This window comes from Aristolochia californica, unplaced genomic scaffold, assembly GCF_029961685.1.
Source record: "Aristolochia californica isolate CCGP_79_NKW_82.1479 unplaced genomic scaffold, dmAriCali1.0.hap1 SCAF_2, whole genome shotgun sequence".
Taxonomy (NCBI): domain Eukaryota; kingdom Viridiplantae; phylum Streptophyta; class Magnoliopsida; order Piperales; family Aristolochiaceae; genus Aristolochia; species Aristolochia californica.
The window spans coordinates 39,801,811-39,825,621 of NW_027181881.1; the positions used below are offsets into that span (position 1 = coordinate 39,801,811).

The 23,811-nt window shown below is 38.0% G+C and overlaps 3 protein-coding genes across 4 annotated transcripts; 2 read left to right on the forward strand and 1 right to left on the reverse strand.

Annotated features, from left to right (window-relative positions):
• Positions 1–225: 225 nt before the first annotated feature.
• Positions 226–8,594, forward strand: LOC137956613 (carbon catabolite repressor protein 4 homolog 3-like). 2 transcript variants are annotated; one of them, XM_068804170.1, is made up of 13 exons: positions 226–708; positions 916–1,079; positions 1,192–1,257; positions 1,356–1,408; positions 1,499–1,580; positions 2,775–2,861; positions 3,977–4,069; positions 4,204–4,236; positions 4,689–4,786; positions 5,472–5,583; positions 5,683–5,768; positions 5,856–5,940; positions 8,031–8,594. In XM_068804170.1, the coding sequence occupies exons 1-13, from the start codon at positions 483–485 to the stop codon at positions 8,199–8,201; spliced, it is 1,356 nt and encodes a 451-aa protein (XP_068660271.1). In that variant the 5' UTR covers positions 226–482; the 3' UTR covers positions 8,202–8,594. The 2 variants fall into 2 exon arrangements, with proteins under 2 accessions (XP_068660271.1, XP_068660272.1); XM_068804171.1 differs by having other exon boundaries at positions 5,472–5,577.
• Positions 8,595–9,416: 822 nt separating this feature from the next.
• LOC137956041 (lysine histidine transporter-like 6) lies at positions 9,417–11,931 on the reverse strand. The gene is made up of 8 exons (XM_068803340.1): positions 11,763–11,931; positions 11,543–11,673; positions 11,081–11,464; positions 10,605–10,998; positions 10,222–10,327; positions 10,023–10,114; positions 9,850–9,918; positions 9,417–9,757 (listed from the first exon to the last, which is right to left on the reverse strand). Exons 1-8 carry the CDS (start codon positions 11,790–11,792, stop codon positions 9,659–9,661), a joined length of 1,305 nt encoding a protein of 434 aa, XP_068659441.1. The 5' UTR covers positions 11,793–11,931; the 3' UTR covers positions 9,417–9,658.
• A 9,559-nt stretch (positions 11,932–21,490) lies between these two features.
• Positions 21,491–22,123, forward strand: LOC137955054 (uncharacterized). The gene has a single exon (XM_068801926.1). The coding sequence runs from the start codon at positions 21,491–21,493 to the stop codon at positions 22,121–22,123; it is 633 nt and encodes a 210-aa protein (XP_068658027.1).
• Positions 22,124–23,811: the final 1,688 nt, after the last annotated feature.

Here is a 23,811-nt window from a genome sequence, read left to right on the forward strand (position 1 = left end):
GCCACTGAAAACTTGTTTTTCGTTCAATTTTTTGGTCAAAGTATAATATTTAAAAAATATTAATTTTTTTTGGCAACGGGAAGTGATAAAGGGAGGGTGGCGGAATTGGTTGTGGACGAAAATTGCAGAGACGCTGTTGGAGAATGGGAAAAAAAACTAACTATTGTCCAAGTTTTTGCGGAATTTCGGGTTAAAAAACCCAGCGACGCGTGTTTATCGCCACTCGTCAAATCCCTATTCCGGATTTTGTTAGATACGCTCAATTCTTCTTTCCCAGCGCTAGGAATTAATACCACCCGCATAAAAAGGCCATCCTAACCGGGGACGTCCAAGCGAGTGGCTGTTTTATTCTTCCCTCCTTCCGACAGAGAAAGTCTCAAAGCTTATACGTAGTTTCTGTTACCAATTAAGAAAATCAATCGCCCCTGGCGTCTTGATTACCATTTCAGAATTCTTCACTAACCACCCCGAAGTCTTTTTGGATGATTTCCCCTGCTTCCTTGCTTTCCCGCGCCCCGGCGGCGTCTCCCGTTTCTCACCCTCGCACGAACAAGCGCCGCCCAACGCCGTCAACTGCGAGTCGCTTTTACTGCTGTCTTCAGCAAAAAGGTGTGTGGTATAATCCTGAGAGAAGAAGAACTTTCATTCAGCCGGACCTTCGTCGTCGTTGGGTCCAAACCGATGCTCCCCTTACGTCCAGTCCCCAAGGTTGTTGCTCTCCCGCGTCTTTTCGTTATCTAGATTCAAACTGTCAGATTGTAGGCCAAATTTTGGTTTACTACGGCAAGAGAAAGTTCGAATTACTGGTCCTCTTTAACTTCTTTTTTTGCTAATGCGAAGCCGTGATTTTCCTTATATCCAGGCAATTATCCCTAGTGACATTCTAATAGTTGTCCTCTACTTCTCTTTCCCCAGACAGGTTTTTAATTTGTTCATATAACATATTGGGAGATTGTAATGCATCAAAGCACACTGATCTTTATTCCCGTAAACCTTCTGATCTTATGAGATGGGATGAGCGGAAGAGGCTTATCTTCGAAGAACTTCGTAACTGGGGAGCGGATATGGTATGCCTACAGGCAAGTGTCCAGTCTCAATCCTGTTGTCCAGACTCAATAATTATGGTGTAAGTTTACAATGTCAGTGTTTATGTTTGTTAAGTGACTGAATTCTGTTCTGTTAACTATTCAGGAGGTGGATAGATACGATGATCTTCTGAACTATATGAAGAAAGGAGGCTATGCTGGTAGCTATAAGGTGAATGCCCTAGTTTAGACACTGCAGTATCGTGGGACTTATTAGATATTAAATTCATGGCATGATATCAAAGTAAACTTTTTGATTATCTGTCACAGAGACGCACCGGGGTGGCAATGGATGGTTGTGCCATGTTCTGGAAACATAAGTTGTGAGCCCTAGAATTCTTTCTGCTGGCAATGGCTCTTCCTAATTTGATTTAGTAGAGTTCCTAACTTGCGTGTGATTTCATGTATTTTAGGTTTCGGTTGCTGGAGGGGACTTGTATCGAGTTCCAGGGGTTTGGTCTCCGCGACAATGTTGCACAACTTTTTGTGTTTGAGGTAATAGTATGATAATATTTTTATAATGATGATTTCATTCATTGCCTTGGTGTTGCTATGTCAGTACGTTGTTTGGCATGTTCACTCTAGTATGGGTAGCAGCTTTACCCAATTAATTTATCCTTCTTTTATAGTAGGGAATTGTTTTTCTTCAGAATCTAGAACAGAAAAGCTTAAGGGTTATTTATCCTACATTCTCTACTGTCTTATTTTTCTTACAAAGGAACTGCAAAATCTCAAGGTTATGTCTTGATTGGTTCCCCCCTAGTTGCATTTCAATTTTACCATGTGAGTGGAATTCTAAATTGTTTGTCAAACAAAATGCTTCTTGCCTACTGTGCAAAATGCTCTCATTCCTTTCTATTGGATTTTTATGAATGTGTTTGTTGTTGTATTTAAAGGAAACAATTTCAAATTGTCTTCATTCAACTAACCCACTGTCTTTTATTATAATTGATGAATTAGGATTTAAACGAAGCATGTTTCTGTTATGTTCCTTATGTTTATCTTTCTGGTTGATTGGAGGTGGAACAAGAATTTGGATTTTAATAGTGTTTTTCCTCCAATGCATGTCCATTTTATGTGGCCAGTAAGGTTCTAGAGATGTTGAATTATCCATGGTCTATCTTCAGTGCTGTCACTCTAGTGTGTATTAACAATTAACAGACAAGGATCGACCTTGTGATATTTCACCAAGCTAGGGCTAGTGAAACCCTAAATTATGTTTGATTCAATTGCAAATTTCTTCTTTTGATTTTAATTTAAAAAAAAACTATCTTCATCTAGCAAATCTGAATCTGATGTTGTATTTCTCTTTAATCTAAATCCTGTTGTTAGTAAGCATGCTTAGCACTGCAATTTGCAATATTAAGCATAACGGTAGACATGCATATGTCTCTTATTGGCATCAGGATGCAGGAAGACACGTCAGTTCTACCCTTATAGGACCAAACATTGAAAACCCATGTTAACAATTGTTTTTTCTACCACTTAGTTGCCAATAAAGATGATAAATTACATGCTATAGAGCTTCATTCCCACCTACCGAGAAAGGTGGTAAGTTAATCTTGTAGAGCTCAATTCCCACCTGCCCATGGTAGTAAAGGGTATGTTTAATCATTTGATGTTTAAATATTCGATTTCATATTTTTCATGTCCTAGTTGTATCTTATATAGTGAGTTTCATACAGGCAGATGAATAAAGATGATTCAACAATAGTCGTGGTTGGGAATATCCATGTGCTGTTTAACCCAAACCGTGGAGATATTAAATTGGCTCAAGTAAGTTTCCAAAATTTTTACTCCGTTTCTTTTATATGCAAAGTGATATACCCATGCAATGCCTGGGCAGTCTTGATATTTGAATGACAAATTTTTTTTGAATGTTATCACTTTGTTTCTTTCAATAATTTCTTTTTTTCCTGTTTGAAAGAAAAGAAAAAGAAAATAGTTAACTATATAACTGGTTTGTCATACTTAATTTTCATTTCTGTAAGTATGCAGCCCTCTAATGATCTCAATTTAACAATGTTAGATACCAAACAGGGTGTTGAATTAGTATCTGGGAACTTTGGGATCATGGTGCTTTAACCAACTGTTAATTTGGTCTAGTGCCAAAAATTTATGATGTCAAAAAATTTCAAGTTATAACCAGTGAATGAAAATATTTTGCTTTTAATGGCATAATTGATGAACTGACAGCATCGGGTTTTCAGTTCAATGACCACATGAGGGTTTCTAGTGGGAGTTCATAGATTTAAGTCTCACTGAGGGAGAGGGGTGTAGTGTGGGTGTGAGTCAACAGTTAAACAAAAATTGGTGAAACTAAAGGTTACATGTTTGATCTTATTTTTTCCAATTTCTTTAGGTCTTAAAAAAGTTAACCCTATTCATATTGAAAAATTGTAATTTAACCATGTTGAGAAGTTCAAATGGTTTTATCTATTCCAGCCCTTTGCAATTAGGGCATGCAGGTTTCGATCTACCAATTAGGATCTTTTAGGTTGGTCCTCCCTGATTTTCTGAAGCCAATTCGAGTTCTATATTTGTATACTAACTTCTTATCAGTCAAATGAAAAGCTAAATAACCTTAAAAATATATTTCCATTTCTGATCAGCTTGCTTTTCACCAAACAACTCTACTAGTTGGGTGCATGTCAGGAATATACTCATCTAATTCTGTAGGTTTTCCTGTGTTATCTTTTCTTCTGGAATTCCTTTTGACTTGTTTTTTGTTCAAATCATACTACAGATCTATGTTTTCCTGTGTTATCTTTTCTTCTGGAATGCCTTCTGACTTGTTTTTTGTTCAAATCATACTACAGATCTGTGTTTTCCTGTGTTATCTTTTCTTCTGGAATGCCTTTTGACTTTTTTTTGTTCAAATCATACTACAGATCCGTTTATTCTTGCAGAAGGCACATGCTCTCTCAGCGAAATGGGGTGGTGTACCAGTTCTGCTTGCTGGTGATTTTAACAGCACTCCTCAGGTTAATCTTCTTAACTTTAATTTTGTATTCTGTTGAAATTTTTTTGACATCATGGTGCTTAGGATTTTACACTCCCACATTTATGTGAATGAGAATAACTAATGCTCTTGCTTTCACCTTCAACTTGTTAACAGAGTGCAATTTACAAGTTCTTGTCATCATCCAAGGTGAGTGGCTTACTGCACTTGCCTTGTACTCATACGTTGTTAGTCAATATTACATCTTCAATGTATAGAGCAACCAATTAAGAGGTTTTAAGGTGTTCTAATTTTAGTCCAATCCACATCTTGCCTCTGGTCAATGTGTTTGTGGCTGGACTGAAAGATCCAGACTGCTGATTTGATATGCTGCAGCTAGACTGCATAAAATGTAAACACAAGTTTTTCCAACTTTGTGAACAAAGACTTCTTATGAGGTTTTCTTTTGAATACTAAGCGATTTGAGAATATGATCAAGATTGGACACATAAAGGAATTTTACTACTTGCATAACTTTCATCTCTAGTAGTTCGTACTTGGTAATGACTCCCATAGACAGCCTTACTTGCTTAAGGATCCAGGACTTCTCTACATTTTTCTACAAAAGATTATGAAGTATATCTTCTTATGGTGATTTGCAGCTGAATCTCAAGTTACATGATCGAAGACATTTATCTGGACAAAGTAGTTGTCACCCTGCACAGTTCTTCATCAAGCAAAGACAGCCTTATGTTAACAGGTAGAATGTCCTGGTAATCCCCAGTCTTGTGGATAATAAGCTATGGGGAACCCTCCCATGAATAGCCATAGTAGAAAGTTCTTATTCAAATCTTCAAAATATTTGATATCTGCTCTCACCTTAATGTCAATTGGGAGCACACTCTCTGAGAAGCTACAACATTATGGAATCCTTGGCTAAGGAAGGTGTTTCCTGCCCGTCTTGGAGTTGAATTCCCCTTTCCTTTAATTGTATAAGGGCTGAAATTGCCTATTGTGTGAATTCTTTTATTTTCAGTTTTCCAAAAGGCAACATTTCAAAAGAAAAATAATAAGACATCTATAACAAGAGTTTTTTTTGCAAATAATTACATTCTTCCCCATAACTGGCTTTCTACAGTGTACATTCCATGGAAATAAAGTAAGTTTGACTGTGGTGTTTAGATTAATTTCTTTCCTTATTCCACCCTATTTGTCCCCCATTTGACTGGAATTTTGGCCCTGTACAATTATATTGGTTGAGGGCTTATTCGCAGCTGTGACATATAAGCAGCTTACAGTCCTTTTTAGTGAACAGTTAAAATCATGTTTGTATTGTTCAACTTCTGATTAGTTAATTGCTACATTTCTTATTGCTGTTTTTCTTTTTCTCATTAAATGCTGAGTATCTTAATTCTTTGTTTTCAATATGAAACTCTTCCTCTTAGATTTTTAAATTACTGTTGGACTGAGGAAGAGCTGATAACTGCATCTGGTGATTCAAAGTGCACCACACTCAAGCATCCTTTGAAGCTCTGCAGCTCTTATGCAAAGGTAAAGGTAAATATTTTCCTTCAACTGCACAGACTTAGATGGTTCTTGAGATATGTTTTTCAGAAGATTGTTGTTGTTTGAAACATCCAAGCTTTTCTTGGCCAGACGAATCGAAGGACAAGAGGTCCAAAAGGTGAACCATTAGCTACTTCATACCATTCAAAATTTCTTGGAACGGTTGATTATCTATGGTATGAAATGTCCTGAATCCAAATTCCTTATGGTGACTATGATTTATTCATTAAGCTGAATTTTTAACTTCATTAAGTTGGATGTAGGTATTCAGATGGACTTGTGCCTCAAAGGGTTCTGGATACCCTGCCTATTGATGTCTTACTAAGGACAGGCGGGTTGCCCACACAGGTAGATACACTTTTTTTGTTTACATGTTTCTTATTTTTATCTAAATGCATCTTAGTTGTCACAAACAAGTCTTATACCACCCCGAGTCCAATCGTAGCTAATGTTGTGACTAGGTCAGTCCTAGTTCAATAAAATGTGTCTGCTAGTTGGACCAGTATGAAAATATCTCAGAATCAAGACTTAACACTCATTAATTTTTTTCTTTTTTTCTTTTTGTAAGTTATCAAATGAACACAAGCGGACTGTGTTTAGAAATCATGATCAGAGCACGTCATGATGATGAGAAATCATGATCAGATTTGCCTGCTTGTTGGACTAGTGTAACAATAAGTCTTACATATGGGTAGGTACTGGTCGGGTCGGGATGGGTTTCCCAAAACCTGACCTGACCCCAAAACCCGAACCTGAAAAAAACCTGAACGGGTTGGGAACTAACCCCGTCCCCGTCCCATTCCCCCATAACCCATCCCCACCTCAATCCCGCATTTTTATTAATTACCAGCCCATTCCTCGACCTATAAGAATGGACCATTAAAAATTCTATAAACCTGTAAAAATTATAAATTTTAAAAAATACGGAAATTTTAGTAAACCATTAAGACCTTACAAGTTTATACCCCTAAGAAACTTTAAAATTACATAATTGTTTCATAAAATATATGTCATTTATTAGGGTCAGGTTTGGGGAAATTTGTGTCATCCCCGGCCCGCAAAGTAAAATCTAAAACCCATCCCTGGGTTTTCGGGTTGGGTCGCGTCAGGTTCCCTGTGAAAGCCGATGCAGTGCTCACCTCTAGTCCTACAAACAGTTTGGGCAATCTTGAACTTATAATTTTGGGTTTTAAGGTCCAAAACAGACTCCAGTCGCCCAGGTTGTACTTGCTGGTCTGTTCTTACAATATTGGCTTCTTGTAGATTCTTGGAACTGGTTAAATTTTCCTATAAGGAGGATGTTTTTATTAATTTTTATTAAGATCAGAACAGGTCGAACAGGACACTTCAGTTTTTCGTTGCGCATATTAATTTTTAGGTTTTTTGAAACAAGAAAAACTTTGATTCCAACTCAACCTAAATGAACCAGCCTGTCAGATTACTACAAAATTTGCTTCGTAACCTGTTTGGAAGCGGTTGACTTTTAGAACCCAGAAGAGATTTTGTTAGACATTTATCAACTATTTACTTTTTCCTTTTCCCTGTTGTCTGTTTTAATAATTGTGAGCTTCATCATGCTTTAAACACTAGAGGCAACCTTAATTGGTTGGTTTTTTCAAGTGTCAGAATCCTAGTTTTTGCATGGAAATGTTTCAACCAAAAGTGACACTAAATTGATTGTTTTACATTGTACCGCCGAAGTGTGAGACACTTGCCCAGCAGTATATGGTTCCTTAAATTATCAGCTAGACTTGTGGCAATTGTCTGTGATAGATGGTGAGGTAGTTTACCCACTTCTGGTTAGTTTTGTAATTTAGGGTGTACATACCCATAGAGTTTGCAGTAGCAAGGGAGAGAGATATGGAAGAGAGATCCTAGAGAGGGTCCATAATGCTGGGAGGGTGAACCCAAGGGGCTAAGCACTGAAAGTAGAGTTCTTTGTATCTCCGGAGATGATGGACATTTTTTTTTTCTACCTTTTCTGTTTGTTTCACCTTGTAATAATGCTTCTTGAGTGTGTGTGGTTGGCCATATATCACTTGTCTAGGTTTTGATGGGTCAATCCTAAGGAGAAGTTGCACTAGTGATAACATCGTCTCAAAGCTTTTGGGTTCATTAAACAAAGGAATGCAGACAGTAGTTTGAGTTTCCTTTCTGAGGAGTCCGGTTTAGCAAGTTCTATCTCATGGCCGTAGTTGTTTGGATTCATTCACTCATGGTTGAACTACAATGTGAACAAGGGAAGGACATGTCATAGCGTCTGTATGAGAGATCTCATGCATGATAACAATTCTTTTCATTGGAGAGCACTGTGGACTAGCCTCTAGCAAATGAATCGGCTTGATTACGTCCATCTTACACTTATTTTTGCTAAAGATGGCATTCCAATGCTTTAATTCGTTCTTTAATTGTGTTCTTTTGGTTTCGGCTCACCACAGGAACTGGGAAGCGATCATCTCGCCTTGGTTTGCGAGTTTGCCTTCACTCAGAAATATGCTAGAGAGTCACTAGCCGGAGGAGAGACTGAAGAAGATAAGGAAAACCAACCAACTATATTGAACAGGAAGATAAGTAAAAATACAGGCTGCGAGGAACCGCGACCTTGCTAGTCATCGACTTGAAGCACTACCGGTGTGGATGTTTTCTGCGTGTCGTGAGCCAGGCCACCGTAGCCAGAATCATAGTTTCGATAACCAGGGCCGTACCTCCTGTTGATGACACCGGCATGAAGCAATATCAAGTAAATCAAGTGGCTGATAGTCAAAATTACGATAAATGCCTCCAGCGTTCTCTACAAGGCAGTAGCCAGTATCAGGAAAGAGTCAGAGATAGAAGTTGTTCTTATTTATTTAAATTCAAACAATCCAGATGAACTGATATTAATTATACCAGACGTCGGCCCCTGTTTCCAATTTCTATCTGCTTGCAAGTCAGACTACAACAAAGTACATCAGCAATTTTAAAAGTAAACGATCGAGGGTTAAGAAATTTTAAATGTTTTGGCACGAAAACATGTACCCGAAGGCAAGAGCTGTGATTGCCCATGAAACCAGAGCGGAAGAAGCCGCACCGGCCAAGCTAGCACTTCCCCAGAACCGCATATGCAGGTATCCGCACAACACCGAGCACACGCCAATGACTCCAGCTAGTAATGAGAATATCAGCAGATAACTAGTTGATGGGTTCCCTCGAAGATCTGGACCCATCCGATTTAAAAGTAAACGAAAGAGGTAACAATCTCTTCAGCAGAATAAAAAAGTCTGGTTCAACTTACGTGGGTGGTTTTCGCCATTGATATATTTGTCAAGCGACCAACCTGTAAGGCCAAGCACGATGATATACATTACCAAGTTTACGGTCAACAGTGTGCCCATAATGCTCTTCCCAGCTGTACCGGCTGTCATGGTAGCAGACTCGGTTGTTTCCTTACTGACTGACGATCGAGCTCGAGTAAGGCCAGGGCCAGAAGATGAAGAAGATACACCCAAGCTATGTGTATGTACTGTTATGTTAGTGAGGGTGGAACTGGATATATAAAATGGAGCGAAAGAGACAGTGTCAGGGGTGGCTGATCTACGTGCGCTGAGAAGGGGAGGGCTGGTGTTACAAATATACAGGTGGCGAAACGTGGCAACGGCTGTGTTGGAACATGTGGGAGAGGAAGAGACGCTGACATATGAACACTTCCTTCTTTATGTGCGTGAGCAGGTTCTGTTGATAACGAGTAGGAGTAAAAAATAGTATGGATTTCATCGGAATTCCTCTTTTTATTATTGATTTTCGGTTGCACAAGCGGTCTGCCGTCGTCTGCTAGCCAATAATAGAAGGTAATTTCAGTCACTTTTTTCTTTCGGATTTTAGTTTATCCTTGTGGAAGTCGAACTAAATGGCTTCAGCTTCCGCTTAAAGAGACGGAACACAAGAGGATGGTAGACGCCCAATCGAAGAAGAAGAACCCATTTCCAGTAAATTACAAGATGAGATTAAACGGGAAAGTACTTTATTTTTCTTTTTTCTGTTCTTCCTCCTGATAATCGGGTTTAGTTTGACAACGGACTGTAAATCCTCAGGAGTAAAAACTGTACGTTGAAGCGTCAGTAATTATGTTCCGTAAGCCGCCGATGGTAGACGCGAACATGATGAACACGCCCAAAACTATGCATCCCTGATCATTCAAAATGAAACTCCAATTCATCAGAAAAGGTTCATAGCAGAAGGGAGAAGAGCAGGTGAGACTGAGGGAAGAGATGTGCTTACCCAGTTCACTACCCATGAAAGACTGAACCTGCTTGGTTTCATTACCACGAGCCATAGTACGCAGGGAAGCTGAAATAAATCAGACACACGAAGCAAACAAGTAAATCAACTGTGGTTGAGATAGCCCAGGAGAACGATGCGAAAAGCGAAATGTTCATGAAAGATCGGCTCACGAAGTAGGATGTGGGTGCAAATCCGAAGCCTCCGAAGAAGCCGAGAAGATCTCCGAAGAATGGGAATGTCACCGCAACGAACAATGTCAGCCCTGCTCCACAAATGACAATTCTCATTTTCTTTTTAAATCTTATACACTTGGGTTGGCCAAAGATGACCCAGAGTAAAGCAGCTCGCTCAGCTTCCCATGTTCCTTACCAACATACGTAGACCGAACAAGGAGCCTCAAAGGTAGCCCGCGGGGAATTTTATATTGCTTCACTATGCTGGTTTCGATCATGTCGAAGACTGGCATCGCATACACCTGTAAACTCTCGATTAGCGCAGAAATCTCAACAGCAATTTTTGGGTATGGGGATCACATTCGAACGATCTATGCATTTACCCAGAGACTGAAAAATAATACAAGTTCTTGTCGTTTTTGTCTCTCAGATGAAACAAAAATAGCACTGATTAGGAAGAGGAGTCCAATTTGCCTTTTTTCTTTTTTTTTTTGGTGAGAAGCTCATGATTTTGTCGAAAAGTTTCAGTAATGAACAAACGGATGAACTGATACAGGTAATTAGGGAGCAGGGAGATACCTGGTAGCTTCCGATGACATGAACGACGACCATTAAGTTAGCAGCAGCAATGAGCCAGCCGGGTCTTCTCAGTGTGATCAGCACATTATCATCCACATCTTGGCCGAACGCCCAGTAACCCACCATGGCTGTCGGGAAGTAGCAAATCGCCGTGATGAAATACGCCAGAACAGCACCCCTCCACATGGGAATCTTCGATGGCTTCTCTGGCGTCGACGGAATTGTCGCCTGAATCTCAAGCGCCACTGCCTGCCCAGCGTAGGCGAAGGAGATCTGTCCCAGTGCGTTGAAGACCCGGAACATGGTGTCCGCGGAGCTCGTCTTCTTGTACGCGTAGCTCACGTTGGGGAGGGCACCGTGGTCCAGGCACGCCGCCCATGAGATCGTCGAGTAACTGCACCACCAGAAAATCGTAAATAATTAAAAGCGAACAGGGGATCGATTGATTAATCAACAAAGCTAGATAAAAGACGAGCCTGAGTGACATAATCGCAGCTGCTAAAGAAACAACTGAAACGGAGTTGATGTTGGGAAGCTGAGAGAGGAAGAAGTGAACGGAGCCGAAGATGCAGATCCAGTAAGTTTGACGAATAGGGGTACAAGTGGGGCAAACGATGTCTAGGAACTTCTTGAGGCACTTCCCGCCGGTGACCATGTACACTATGTCGCACCCTACCTGGACGATCAACTGTTGTGGGAGAACCACCCACAACCCTAGTTTTGGACCGAAGGCGTACTGGCCGAGTTCGTGGTACCGATCGAAGCGAGTGCCGGGAACGGCTTCGTGAAGGTGAACCATTAGCCACATTGTGTACATGGTGATGCACCAGGAAATGATCATGAAAAACGTCCCAGGACCCCTGTAAAAAGTGAAATCGGTTCAGAAAAGCGATCGGTTGCCTGAACAATTTAAAAAGTCGAGAGACAAAAGATCTTGCCATCCTAAGTGAGCCATGGCGTAAGGCAAGCTGAGGACGCCGGCGCCCACCATGGCCGTCACGGTGTGGAAGGTGGAGTACCACCATTTTGCGCGGCGGGGAACGGCCTCCTTGTCGTCAGGATACACCACCTGCAAGGCCAATAATAAGGGGTCCAGCCCAAGTCCGAGTATCTTCCTCGATATGATCAATAAGGAAATCCCAAGTCTAGTTTTCTCACCTTCTGTTCAGGGGAAGTAGCAGAAACCATCTTTCCAGAACTTGGAGCAGACTGCAGAAAGCCAGAAACCAGAAAGATAACTCCCACGACAGGAAGCAGCTTCTGGATTATTTATAACTTTATAAACACCATTGATTGACACCCATATTGCAGCGAATCTATTGGAACCTTTGTGAACGGATCCCAAGATGTTTAAAGGGATATGATGGTATCTTGATCGTCTCTTGACACACTTTGCACCCAAAAAAAGAGAGTTGTTGGTGAGAGTTGATAGGTAGCAGTCAAGGAATCATTCTTCTGCTTTGCGAGGTCCCACTCAGAATTGGTGGTTGATAAATCATGATTGTGTGTACAAGAATCCTGCTTTGGTGGACTCTGCATTCGATTGCCCTCCATTGCTTTTAGAGGCCCCCAAGGCTTTCGTCACAGAGAGATTTGGAGACGATGCACGCGCTCAAATTAAAATGCCCCAAAATCTTTTATCTTTATCTTAATCAAACAACATGCCTAAGCCATCATTAGCTTCGAAGCATCGTCACTAATCCCGTTTTTTAACTCTTAATCTTCTTTTTTAAAGGTTCAATCTCTCTTGGCAAAGATGCTAAATAATTAGATGGAAGCTTGGAAAGCATCTGAAGGGGTTAATTTGTTTTATGTTCTGAACCCAAACAATGTCGTGATTAGAATTTATAACTAAAAATCCTTCACCTTCTAAGAGAAATTTCCTTGGATAATGACACTTCAAGTGCTCTAATCTTTTTGAATGTTTTTAGGAACAATTCTCCCTTTCATTGGTTCTTTTCATTGCTTTTCCTCAACTTGGAGTTTGAGTTGTCATTCCCTCCCTCAATTACTTAAAAAAACTAAGAGAAATGCTAAGAAAATCGACGAATGCGGTTCCGAAGTAACCTCTACCTTCTTAAATCGCAATAGCAAAGCTACATATGATCCACTATTTTGCTCAATCAAATCTACGCGAATCCATGCCCTTCAACTTCCCTCAAATGGTTTGAAACTTTCAGCTTGATCTTCATACCTTTTTTTCTTTCTTTCTATTTCTTGTTGCTACAAAAAGGTACTTGATGCAGGACGTGTGTGGTTTGAGATCGGCAAGAAAGGAAGAGAAATAGAGAGGAAGAAGAAGAAGAATATAGGAGAAAAAGAGAGGAGAATAGTTAGGGAGCATAGGAAAATGGGAAGAGAAGAAACAGTAAGAGAAAGAAGAAAAAAACTTAATTCATTATTAATCTCCATCTCCATCTCCATTCAATTACAATAAAGAAATAAAACAAATGAGAATTTAAAATTAGACGAAGTAACTGCAAAACTTCCTAAAAATCAAGAAAGACAAGATTATTAAAACAAGAGATTATGAAAATATTGAGTCACCCAACGACAATGTGGTGGATCCTGGTGGAGCCCTATGCCTCTGGCGAATCTCGACCCTATCAAGTGCATCTCATGGTGTCTCAAATAGTACTCGAACAAATCCGGGTCCAACTACTATAATGCCTCGTGGAAAATCCAAGTATTGTCCAAATCTGGATGCCCCGCCCAATGTACTAAGAAACATTAATTTTCTATTGGGCGTTACTTGCGTGAATATGTTTATTAACTTCAACATGCAATTCTTGGACTCAATGTGCCTATGAAGCAACAGACTCAAAAGACCTAGCATGAGGAGACATAGGTATGAGATCTAAAGGTTTTCTAGGTTGATAATCATGGACAACTTGGAGCAGACTCATACCTATTGACCTATTCATCGAGTTCTTATATGCAAATTGTACAGTTGGAAGAATTAAGTTCCATGTCCGAAGATGGTCACAAACAAGACATTGAAGTAGGTTCCCTAAGTTGCGGTTAACGACTTCAGTCTATGGATGGTAGGTTGTAGAAAATTTCAATCATGTAACTATTAAGTGCCACAAAGTTTTCCAAAAGTAGCTCATAAAATGGGCATCCTTGTCAGAAACTATGGTCCGAGGAAGTCCGTAAAGCTTGACAATCTCAACAAAGAATAGTAGAGCGACTTTGGATGCATAAGAAGTTTTAGCGCAAGGGATCAAATGAGCTATCTTGGAAAAACTATCAACAAGGACAAAGATAGAGTCATTTTTCCAAAAAGTATGTGGTAGATCTAAGACCAAGCTGATGTTGAGGTCATGTCAGGGCCGTGTAGGGACTAGTAGGGGTGATAGTGCTTTGTTTCTTCTATTTACCCAATTGAAATGTCCTACAATATCCAACCATACAAAACTAATGAAATTTCCAAATATGGCTTGGATTCCTTAATGTATCTTTGAGTAGTAAATGATTAACTAATATGACTTCATACTTAAAGAATGAGGTTGGTTGAGACTCAAAAGAGAATCTCACCGCTCGAAGCATAATGGCATGATTTGAAATTTTATCTTGGTCTCAGTTTTTTAGGTTTATGATCTACTCGTACACCTATGTGTTTTGTGAATATCATTTTTATCAATCTACACTATTTACCATTAAGGTCTTCACGACTTTAGAGAGGGTGAAGTTAAAAATTCTACTTAGCATAAGTAGGCAAACTTGAATTGCATTTAGCAAATTCAAAATACTCTGTAAGCTATTGTAATCAATGAGACAAGAATTACTTACAAAAAACTTCTATAGAAGTATAAGAAGTAAATATAAAAATCATGCATAGAAGTAAAATTCTTAAGTGAAAAATTGATTCATAAACACAAGATGAGATTATCAAGACCTAGATAGAGACCCAAACACACATGCTCGTTAATTCGTAAAGGCTACCCAAATAATAATGCCTAATATGCATTTAATCAAGTTTTGTCCTTTTAAACTCACCCAACTCGTTGTCTCTTACTAAGGCAATTGGCAATGTAAGCCTGATTTGCCTATACCAAGAGATCTCAATACTCTTTTCATATTCTTGGCTTATGAGATTTTCAATATACTTTTTATAGACTAGGCAAAAGGCATCCCAAGTAGCCACACATCTAAGATTTCTCAACCAATCTAATTTTAGGCTACATGGACTCTAATGGTAGTAGGGCCTAAAGATTTTCTAGTTGTCTTCTAATTGGGTCATCATCCGTTTCTTTTAAGCTTGATTAGTATGTATAGAGGCACATAATTTCATAGGTTTCATTTTTCTAACAAACTAACCTTTCCCTCAACATATAGCCATTCTAATTCTAGGGAATACCTAATTAATGGTTTATAAAAATATTTCCAAATCTATGATTGCCAACTAAGCTCATGTCAACAAAGTAGTTAATTTAGCAAATGTTAATATTTTTTTATTAAATTCACATTGTTGTGGGTATAACTATACTCTAACTTTGAACTTATGACTATAGTTTTAATTCTCAAAAGTGTTCTAAGTCAAAATTTCACATGAGTAACACTAAGGGAACTAGATTCAACTATCTAAGCTCAAGGTTTTAGATTCATCTAATCTCTCAATTCTCAATTGAGCTGAAACCAAGTGCTATACAAAATTTAGTTAATGTGGTATGTTTAATTTTATAAGTTAGCTGAATTCCACAATAACCAATTTCAAGCTCGATTAATGAGGTAAGATTAATTTGAGCTTTTAATCCTCATAACCAACTTGCATTGATAAGTATCCCTAAATCAATTGAATAATAATTTTTTCCCAAACTTCTTAAAATACTAGGGTTTGGATTATTTCTTTTAGTTTGAGCTCAGAGACAAATCACTTCCAAGGTCTCAACTATTTAACATATATCTTGAACCCTTGGATAGTGATAAACTTGCTTTATTTCACATGTCTTACCAAATTCTAAACCAATCTATTATTTTTAGGCTAAGTGGTGAAAATAAAGCAAGTAACTTGGAGTGTTATAAAATTCCTTGGATAGGAACACTGGGCTGACCACCAAAGTAACAAGTCAAGGATTCTTGGGTAACTAATTTGATTCTCAGAGAGTCACCCAAGGCAATTTTTATTGGATTGATTATAGGAGTAACTAAAGTATTATCTATCAGATTGATGAAAGTAGATGCTTGTTGGAAGATATGATGTAATTAGGGTGTCATTGATATAATTATTTTATGTTTCTTGTCTCTTCTTCGCTCTTAATAGGGTGAAGGGTATAATTATAATATTTTAATTTTATCAATTATAAATAGAGCTTAAGGGGGAGGGTTTGGACTAAGCCCATTATCCTATTCTTCGTCCTCTTTTCTCCAAATTCGTTACTCTTCCTTTTCTCCTCCTAAAACCTTCTCTCCACAACTTTTCTTTTTCTTCTTACCCCTAATCCTCTTCTACTGTAATTATACATCATGGAATCCTAGGTTTCAATTTGGTATCAGAGCGGGGAATGATCTAAGAAGGAAAAGGAGAAGAAAGGAAGAAGAAGACAAAAAAAAATGAAACAAGTGGAGTTTCTCGTTTTTCCTTTAGTCTTCTTTCCCAATTCATGTTTTTCATTGGATTTTTAACTCTCTTACAATATGTTTCATATATAAAATTATATATTTTTGGAAATATATTTGAGTCTAGTTTCCAACTTAAAAATAATCATTTAAATCAGACTTTTCTAGAAAAAGAAATTGACACCTGAAACAGCAAATATCAAGCAGCAGAAAAGTTTCGTGCGACAGCAGAAAACTTCAACTTTTGATGTATTTAAGTCTATCAAATTATTTATCTACAAATAAGTATATTTTATAAATATAATTTATACTTGGATAAAAGGTAATTAAGTCTAGTTTCATAAGGATAAAATTTCATGTCAATCTGATCTATATTTAAGGAGATATTTGCATTGAAAGAATCAAAGGTCAAGCTAGTATCCTGTTGGATGCGAAGATTTGAATTTAAGCCAAATTTTTTGCTTCACTTTTTGAGTTGTTGTTATTGATCAACAATATCAGGAAAATATCTCATGATCTAACCTTGGAAGGTTTCTATTTGTTAACTAAAAATATCTGGAAAGATTCTTTAGAAGATCATCTTATTTTTAGAAATTTTCCTTGATTTATTTGTCAAAAAGAAGAAGTGCGCCTATTCTTAATTATGACAACTTCCCAAAAAAATAGTTACTTGATTTAATACTACAAATTACAGAAGTATCTATGTAAGGAAATTTTGATATAGGATCAGATTCAAAATGTGTGTTTTTTCTTTGGTTATGAGAAATCTTTGCAGCATATTAACAACATGTTGGAGTAGCACCCGGTGCACTTATCCCCTTATGAAGTGAGCAACCTCGCTCAACCTATCACTCAGTGAAATCCTTTCAAGATATAACTAGTCTAGCCTCAAGATTTGCCTTCAGTTTTTTATCTTGCCTTTCAAAATCGATTTCATTCTGTAATTACATCTCAAATCGTGGACCATATTCAGAAACAAGACACTTATGTCATTGGCTGCTAATTAGTTTGTTTAATATGGCTAGCTCTCGGTTTGGTGTGTGTACTTATTGTTGAATTTATGGCAAAGAGTAAAACTTCATTGACTTCATTAACTTGTTATAATCTGAGTACATTAACCAATTTATAATAGAGGAAGGTAGTAGAGTCCAATTACAATAAAACTACCTTTGTCCCAATTACACCCAAAAAGATAAGTCCTAGCATAATTAAATAACTCAATATAGATAAAAGACAAACATAATTCAAACTAGAACTCTTCTAGGACTAGACCATAAGATAAAGATGCCTTTGTGAGTCCTTCTTGATCTTCCAACTTATGTGATAAGGATGTCAGCTTGTGGTAATCATGGTAGGTCCTACTTCTTATGTGTTTGGGCCCATCTTATGGGTCTTCCTTGGTCGTGTGGGTCATCTTATAATATTCTTAGATTTGTGGGGCTTCCTTGGTTGTATGGACTTGGACCTATCTTCCAACACTCTTCGATATGTGGGGCTTCCTTGGCTGTGTGGGCTTGGGCCTATCTTCCAACATTCCCCCTCAAGCTGGGTGTAAGAGAACATCATTAACTCCCAACTTGCTGCAAATAATGTATAGGATCTTTTCGTATAAAATGGCAGTCCTCCATATCTTCCAACACTTATCATTGATGCAGCAAGTGTGGAAGCAACATCCATTACTGTTTTATTCAGTCTTCTCTGTTTTTTAGAAGACCTTGCAGTTGCTCTCAGAACCAGCAATACTCAATTCAGTTATTCTTTTTTAGAAGATTAGCAACACTTGGTTCAACTTATTGGTAGCTTATTACTCGGTTCTAGCTTATTATTTGGTGCACATCTTCGACTTGCTGCGGATTATTTCATGTGTCCTTATTACTTTTAAGGACTTTCATTATTTGGTATGTGTTATTTGTGCATTGGCTCATTACCGTAGCTGTTAGTGTGTCTCTTTGATTGAGACATTATAATTGAAGAACTTCTCGGTTGCTTGCTTTGGGTTCGCTGACTGTTGTCGACATTGGTTCATCTGATGAAGAATTGGAATTACTTCGGAAAAAAAACACATGATGACCCTGTCTTTTTCATCTTATCTTCCTCATTACCCATTACCCATTTATTATTTGGCATTTTTACTCCTACCGTCCTTTTTTTTACTCTCACTTCCCCCTTTGGCCAAACCTTTTTGGAGCATTGCTTTGGTTGGTCCCTTTATATATGGGGTGGTTTTTAAGTCCATTGAGACTTTCTATTGGTACCCTTGGTTTTTTTATCACCGTCTTATGAATGATAGACATTACCCACTTTAATGATTGTTATCACTATATGTGTTCAAAATCATTTGAGGTTACTTTCAACTTATGTTTTATCACCCATTTCTACCCTTTGAGAGTTTTTGCCCGGTGTCATACTTATCTTTGGGACACCGTGATGGAGGAGATTATTACTATATCTATGTTATTTTTGTTTCAAGTTGGGATCACTACCATTACCTCCTAGTTGAGGGAGAGTGTTGGAAGATATGATGTAATTAGGGTGTCATTGATGTAATTAGTTTATGTTTCTTCTCTTCTCCACTCTTACTAGGGTGAAGGGTACAATTATAATATTATATTTCTATCAATTATAGATAGAGCTTAAGGGGGAGGTTTTGGCCTAAGCCCATTACCCTATTCTTCCTCTTTTCTCCAACTTCGTTACTCTTCCTCTTCTCCTCCTAAAACCTTCTCTCTACAACTTTTCTTCTTCTTCTCACCCCTTAATCCTCTTCTACTGTGATTATACATCATGGAATCCCAAGTTTCAACAATGCTTACAAATGAAGACCAAATCCAACCACTAATACTATAAGGTAGATGACATCTAACAACCTAGAATGATTTGTTATGCTCTCTAGACACTCCAAAAGATAAGATGCATAATCCTTTCTCAATTAGGATTTCTAGTTTGAAGCTATGTGAAAGTAGGGAAAGCATCAACACATAACCAAGGAAAGCTACTAATTTTAAATAGTTTATCTTCTATGTCTTAGTGAGTAGGCCTTATCCCCTTAAGGCTAGTTGTTCTATTTGGGTATGGGTTGGTTCATATGAATCCTTGTAGTGATTAACATGGACATGGATTTCAAACTATGAGTTTGGAATGTCCATGATGACATGAGTCAATCATTTGAGGCTTAACTACTTAATTCAACAAGAAATATGGATCAAGGCTAAGCACATTACTACTGATATTTCCAAAATATGCCAACTAAATTCAGATTCAGTTGGAAACTAACGAAATCTTTCCTTGATATGTCATTGGCTAATGATTAACTAATGATTCTTAAACCAATGGTTACTAATGTGCTAGTTTATATAGGATTTTGATTTTCATAGAAATTCCAAGTGTACATAAACTAGTCAAGGATTGGTATATGTGGTTAAATGATGAAATTCTTATTGAATCAATCCTCAAAACCAAGGCCCATATAAGAATCTTTGAAATGACATGAACATCAAAATTTGAGTTCAATTTGCACAATTCATGTCCCACAAACTATTAAGGTGACTTTTATTTAGTATATAGCTTAGCTTGGAGAATGCACTCTTTGCTCAAAGATCAGGTAACTTTGGGTACCCAAATTTATTTGGGTCTCATTGTCTCAATATTTGAAGACAAATTTAGACTTCCCTTGGGAATCCAAATTTTCTCTAAACCCATTAATCTTTGATCTTCTAGCCGAGCACTCAAATGCATAATGGCCTATGGTTCCACATTTGTAACACGAACCATTATGCATATGATTAGCCACTTAGGAAACCTTTTTCCCAGCTAATAAATACAAGATCTTTATACTCACTAATGTTTGTGGGACTATCCTTTAACACTCCCCCTAACGTGTAGGCATGTGGATAATTTGGGTAGAGGCCCTCATGTGGAGACACGTGGATAATTTTGGGTGGATGCCCACATATGAGAACCTTGCTCTGATACCACGTTAAATTGGGTCGAGGGTCCTATCCCAAATTGACTAACCACTTAGTAAACTTTTTTTCCCAGCTAATAAATACAAGATTTTTATACTCACTAATGTATGTGGGACTATCCTTTAACAGCATAGATATCGTGACCTTTATCACATTTGTACTATGATAACTTCTAAATTTTCTTTCCATTCTATTCTCATGGACCTCAAGTCGAAATTCCGCTTTTTTCTCACATGATGCTCTAATTTATCCAGAGGAGTCACTTTTCCTAAAGTTAATTTCTCTAAAGCATGAAATAAGTCAAGGGCTTTTCTTTTAGCTACCCATTTGTAGGATTTTAGTCTTTTGTTTTCTTCTTGACATTCTAAAATCCTAGAGCAAGGTTATCAATTTCATTTCTTAATTTATGAATGTATGGAGAATGGAGTTCAAATGTCTCACATTTTGAGATGCACGTATTATTTTCTTCTCTAAGCTCTTCTAGTTTGGAGGATCAATCAACTTTCGAGGATTCCATTTTCTTTTATAATTTTGAAAGTTTCCTTCTTAACTTTTTTTGTTCCTTTTCTTTTCTTCTAAGTGAAGATATGGATTCATTACTTGTGTCATTAGTTTTTCCTTGATCGGTTCCTCATAATTTTCACTCTTTGAAGTCTCATATCGCCCTAAGATGATATTACAACTAAGCATGAGTGCATACAATCTTTAAGGCCTATAATGTCACTATGTGTAGTACACTCGGAATTTGAATAATTACATTCCACTTTCCTAAAAAAATTAGATTCTAAGTTATCCCATAAATCATTAGCTAATCTACAAGATAAAAAAAATCTAGTAATTCATCAATTAATGAACTAAGAATGAGTTCAATAGCCTTAATGTTGTTATCGAGTTTTGCAATGCCTAAGTCATCCTAACCACATACTTGTTTTAGAAATAATTCTTCCTTTGATGTTTTGAAATGAAATGAAGGGTCCATTAGTGATTGCTTCCCATAATTCAAATCCAATGAGTTATAAGAAAAAAATTATTCTAACTTTCCATCATTAGTATTGTGAACTATCAAACATGGGTTCAGAGTAGGGATCCTTATCCTCTAGGAACATGATGTCTCCTTGAGATGTCATTGAAATCATTCAAGGAAATCAATCAGGATTTTGAGTTCAAAATTTGGCCTACAATTGTTAGCCGAGGGAGCTTATCAAGAAAAGGGTGAATAGATATTCTAACTGTAGTAATCCCCCGAAAGTATTTTTCAATACTTCTTTCAGAATTTACAACCCTCTCCACTTTCCCCTCCTAATTCGTGCTGGCTCCGCCGTTTGCTTCCGGAATCCTGTAGGCTGATCTTCCGAAGAAGGGATGGGCAATCACCGGGAGATCGAAATCAGAGGCCTGAACCTCATCATCTACGACCACGACCTCGAACCCTTTACTGGTACCGACCTCCTAGGCTGCAGCGTCTGGGACTGTGCCATCATTCTCGCCCACTACCTCCCTAATTACGCCCGTTCCCACCCCTTCGCCTCCAATACGGTCCTCGAACTCGGCGCCGGCACCGGTCTTCCCGGTCTCGTCGCCGCTGCCCTAGGCGCGCCGCGCGTGACTCTGACCGACCGGACCCACCTCCTCCCGGGCCTCCGCCGCAACGTTGAAGCCAACGCGCACATCTTCTCCTCTGACGTCCGCGTCGCCGCGCTTGAGTGGGGCCGAGAAGACCAAGTCGCAGCCGTAGACGGCCAGCCGTTCGATCTGGTGCTCATGTCGGATCTGTTGTACAACGTGTCGTCTGTGAAGGATCTGTGCAGAACGCTGAAGGCGGTGACTGATCGGCGGAGCGAGATTCTGCTGTCGTACGAGCTGCGGGAGGGGACAACGGAGTGTTTTAGGGTTTTGCGAGAGGAGGGTTTCGGGTGGGAGAAGGTGGGCAAGGAGGAGCTAGACCCTGTGTGGCAGAGCGATGATATTGGCATTTTTAAGGTTTATTATCTCTGAGATTACTTGAAATATTCCTGTGATCTGTACCCATACAATGAAAATAGTTTAGTTACAAAACCGAACTTAAATTTGATTATATCAAGAATCTAGTCGTCGCATTTTACGAGAAACACACAGAAGGCTGAAACGGAAAGAGTTAATTTTATGAGTTCTATCACGGTTAGTATTCCCAGAAACTATGGTTTTGCCTAAGTTGCTGGAATTGTTGTTCTTGTTGAGGCCAAACTGGTGGCTCTGGTTTTCCCCCGCACCTTGCTCTCCTCAACTTTGTCTTCTTTAGTTCTTCCCAAGTAACCTTTTTTCCTCGTCGGTGGCTTGATACTTCGGGAATTTCTCCAGTTTAAAAACCCAACTATCGAGTGATTCCCTTGTGGTCTAAAAACGTTTTACAATCAACTCCTAGTGGTTTGTGCCTACACCTTGCCTATGTAAGGTCGTGCCTAGGGGTTACATCGAATTGAGTTGAGCCTAGACCTTTCTATGTTATAGTTTGGCTCGATTTAAATATTTCAAATTCAAGTTCAAGCCAAACTCAGCCTCGAGCCTAAAATTGTAATCGAGTTCGAGCTCAATAATTTTAACCGAGTTCAAGTTGAGTTTGAGCTCCAACCTATATTTAAAACTTTGCATAAAAAACATGTCTCAATTTGGGTACTGGATTCCGTGGGCCCTAGAGGGTTATCCACTCGAAGTGTAAGTAAAGGTCCTTGCACCTGTTACAGGAGAGTTTTCACCTTCCAATCATTATAATTGTCTCCGTTGAGTGGAATAATATAGGAGAAATCAAAATTTGGAAAAAAAATAAAGTTTGAACAACTACAAAATAAACAATTTTATTAAAACATGCAATAGAGCCAAATATCGAATATTTACCCATGTAAATAAATCAACATGTCACTATAATCTTTATTGTAGGCTTAAATTATAACACATGAGCGATTTATATCACTTTTATGATGGCATCAAAATATGTCTGTAAAAGAATTTTTTAGGCTTGTAGGCAACTGGAATTTTTTTTGAAATATTTCTATGTCATCTTCATTAATCACTTAAATATAGCATTTTATCTTGTGGAGTTAAATTATTATATCTTCATGATTAATAACATTTTTTATGTCATTAATTTTATGTGACTAAGGTTAATGTCACTAGAAATTTTCAAAATTAAGAATGTTGTGACTATAACTCAATTATTCAAATATAAACAAAAATATTATACCAAGATAATTGACTAAAATTGATGCCAATTTCTAATTCCTTATATTTAGGTCAACAAAAAATATGCATAAAATCCTAAATAAAAATCTCCATAAGATAAAAATTATCATAAATATGAATTTATATATTCATATATATCCATGTAAAATTATTTAATTCATATGAATTAAATAAGAAATGGCATAAAAAACAAATATACATATTTTATAGTTATTCTAATATCTATTAAATGTATCCACCTATTACACTTAAAGTGAGATGGATTGGAGATCATTTTCCAAAAATTTAAGTTGAAAGGGTGGGTTCAAATCCCACACTAAACAACTTTTTTTTCTAAGGATTACCGAGCTGGCCAATTCGGTTGCGCGGTTTGGAACAGGTGAGTTGCATCAACTCAGTCTGAACCCTGGAGGTCATCTTCAACCTCCAGCCAAACGCAGAGAGCAACACCCTACGCCAGCTTTCGT

Bases quoted from the DNA above. Each gene is read 5' to 3' on its own strand.
- LOC137955054 (XM_068801926.1), top strand. From the start codon at position 21,491: ATGGGCAATCACCGGGAGATCGAAATCAGAGGCCTGAACCTCATCATC.
- LOC137956041 (XM_068803340.1), bottom strand. From the start codon at position 11,792: ATGGTTTCTGCTACTTCCCCTGAACAGAAG. The intron at 11,674-11,762 runs GTGAGAAAACTA...TTGGCCTTGCAG, and splicing joins CTACTTCCCCTGAACAGAAG to GTGGTGTATCCTGACGACAA. The intron at 11,465-11,542 runs GCAAGATCTTTT...CACTTTTTACAG, and splicing joins GCCATGGCTCACTTAGGATG to GGGTCCTGGGACGTTTTTCA.
- LOC137956613 (XM_068804170.1), top strand. From the start codon at position 483: ATGATTTCCCCTGCTTCCTTGCTTTCCCGCGCCCCGGCGGCGTCTCCC. The intron at 1,409-1,498 runs GTGAGCCCTAGA...CATGTATTTTAG, and splicing joins ATGTTCTGGAAACATAAGTT to GTTTCGGTTGCTGGAGGGGA. The intron at 5,584-5,682 runs GTAAATATTTTC...TTTCTTGGCCAG, and splicing joins GCTCTTATGCAAAGGTAAAG to ACGAATCGAAGGACAAGAGG.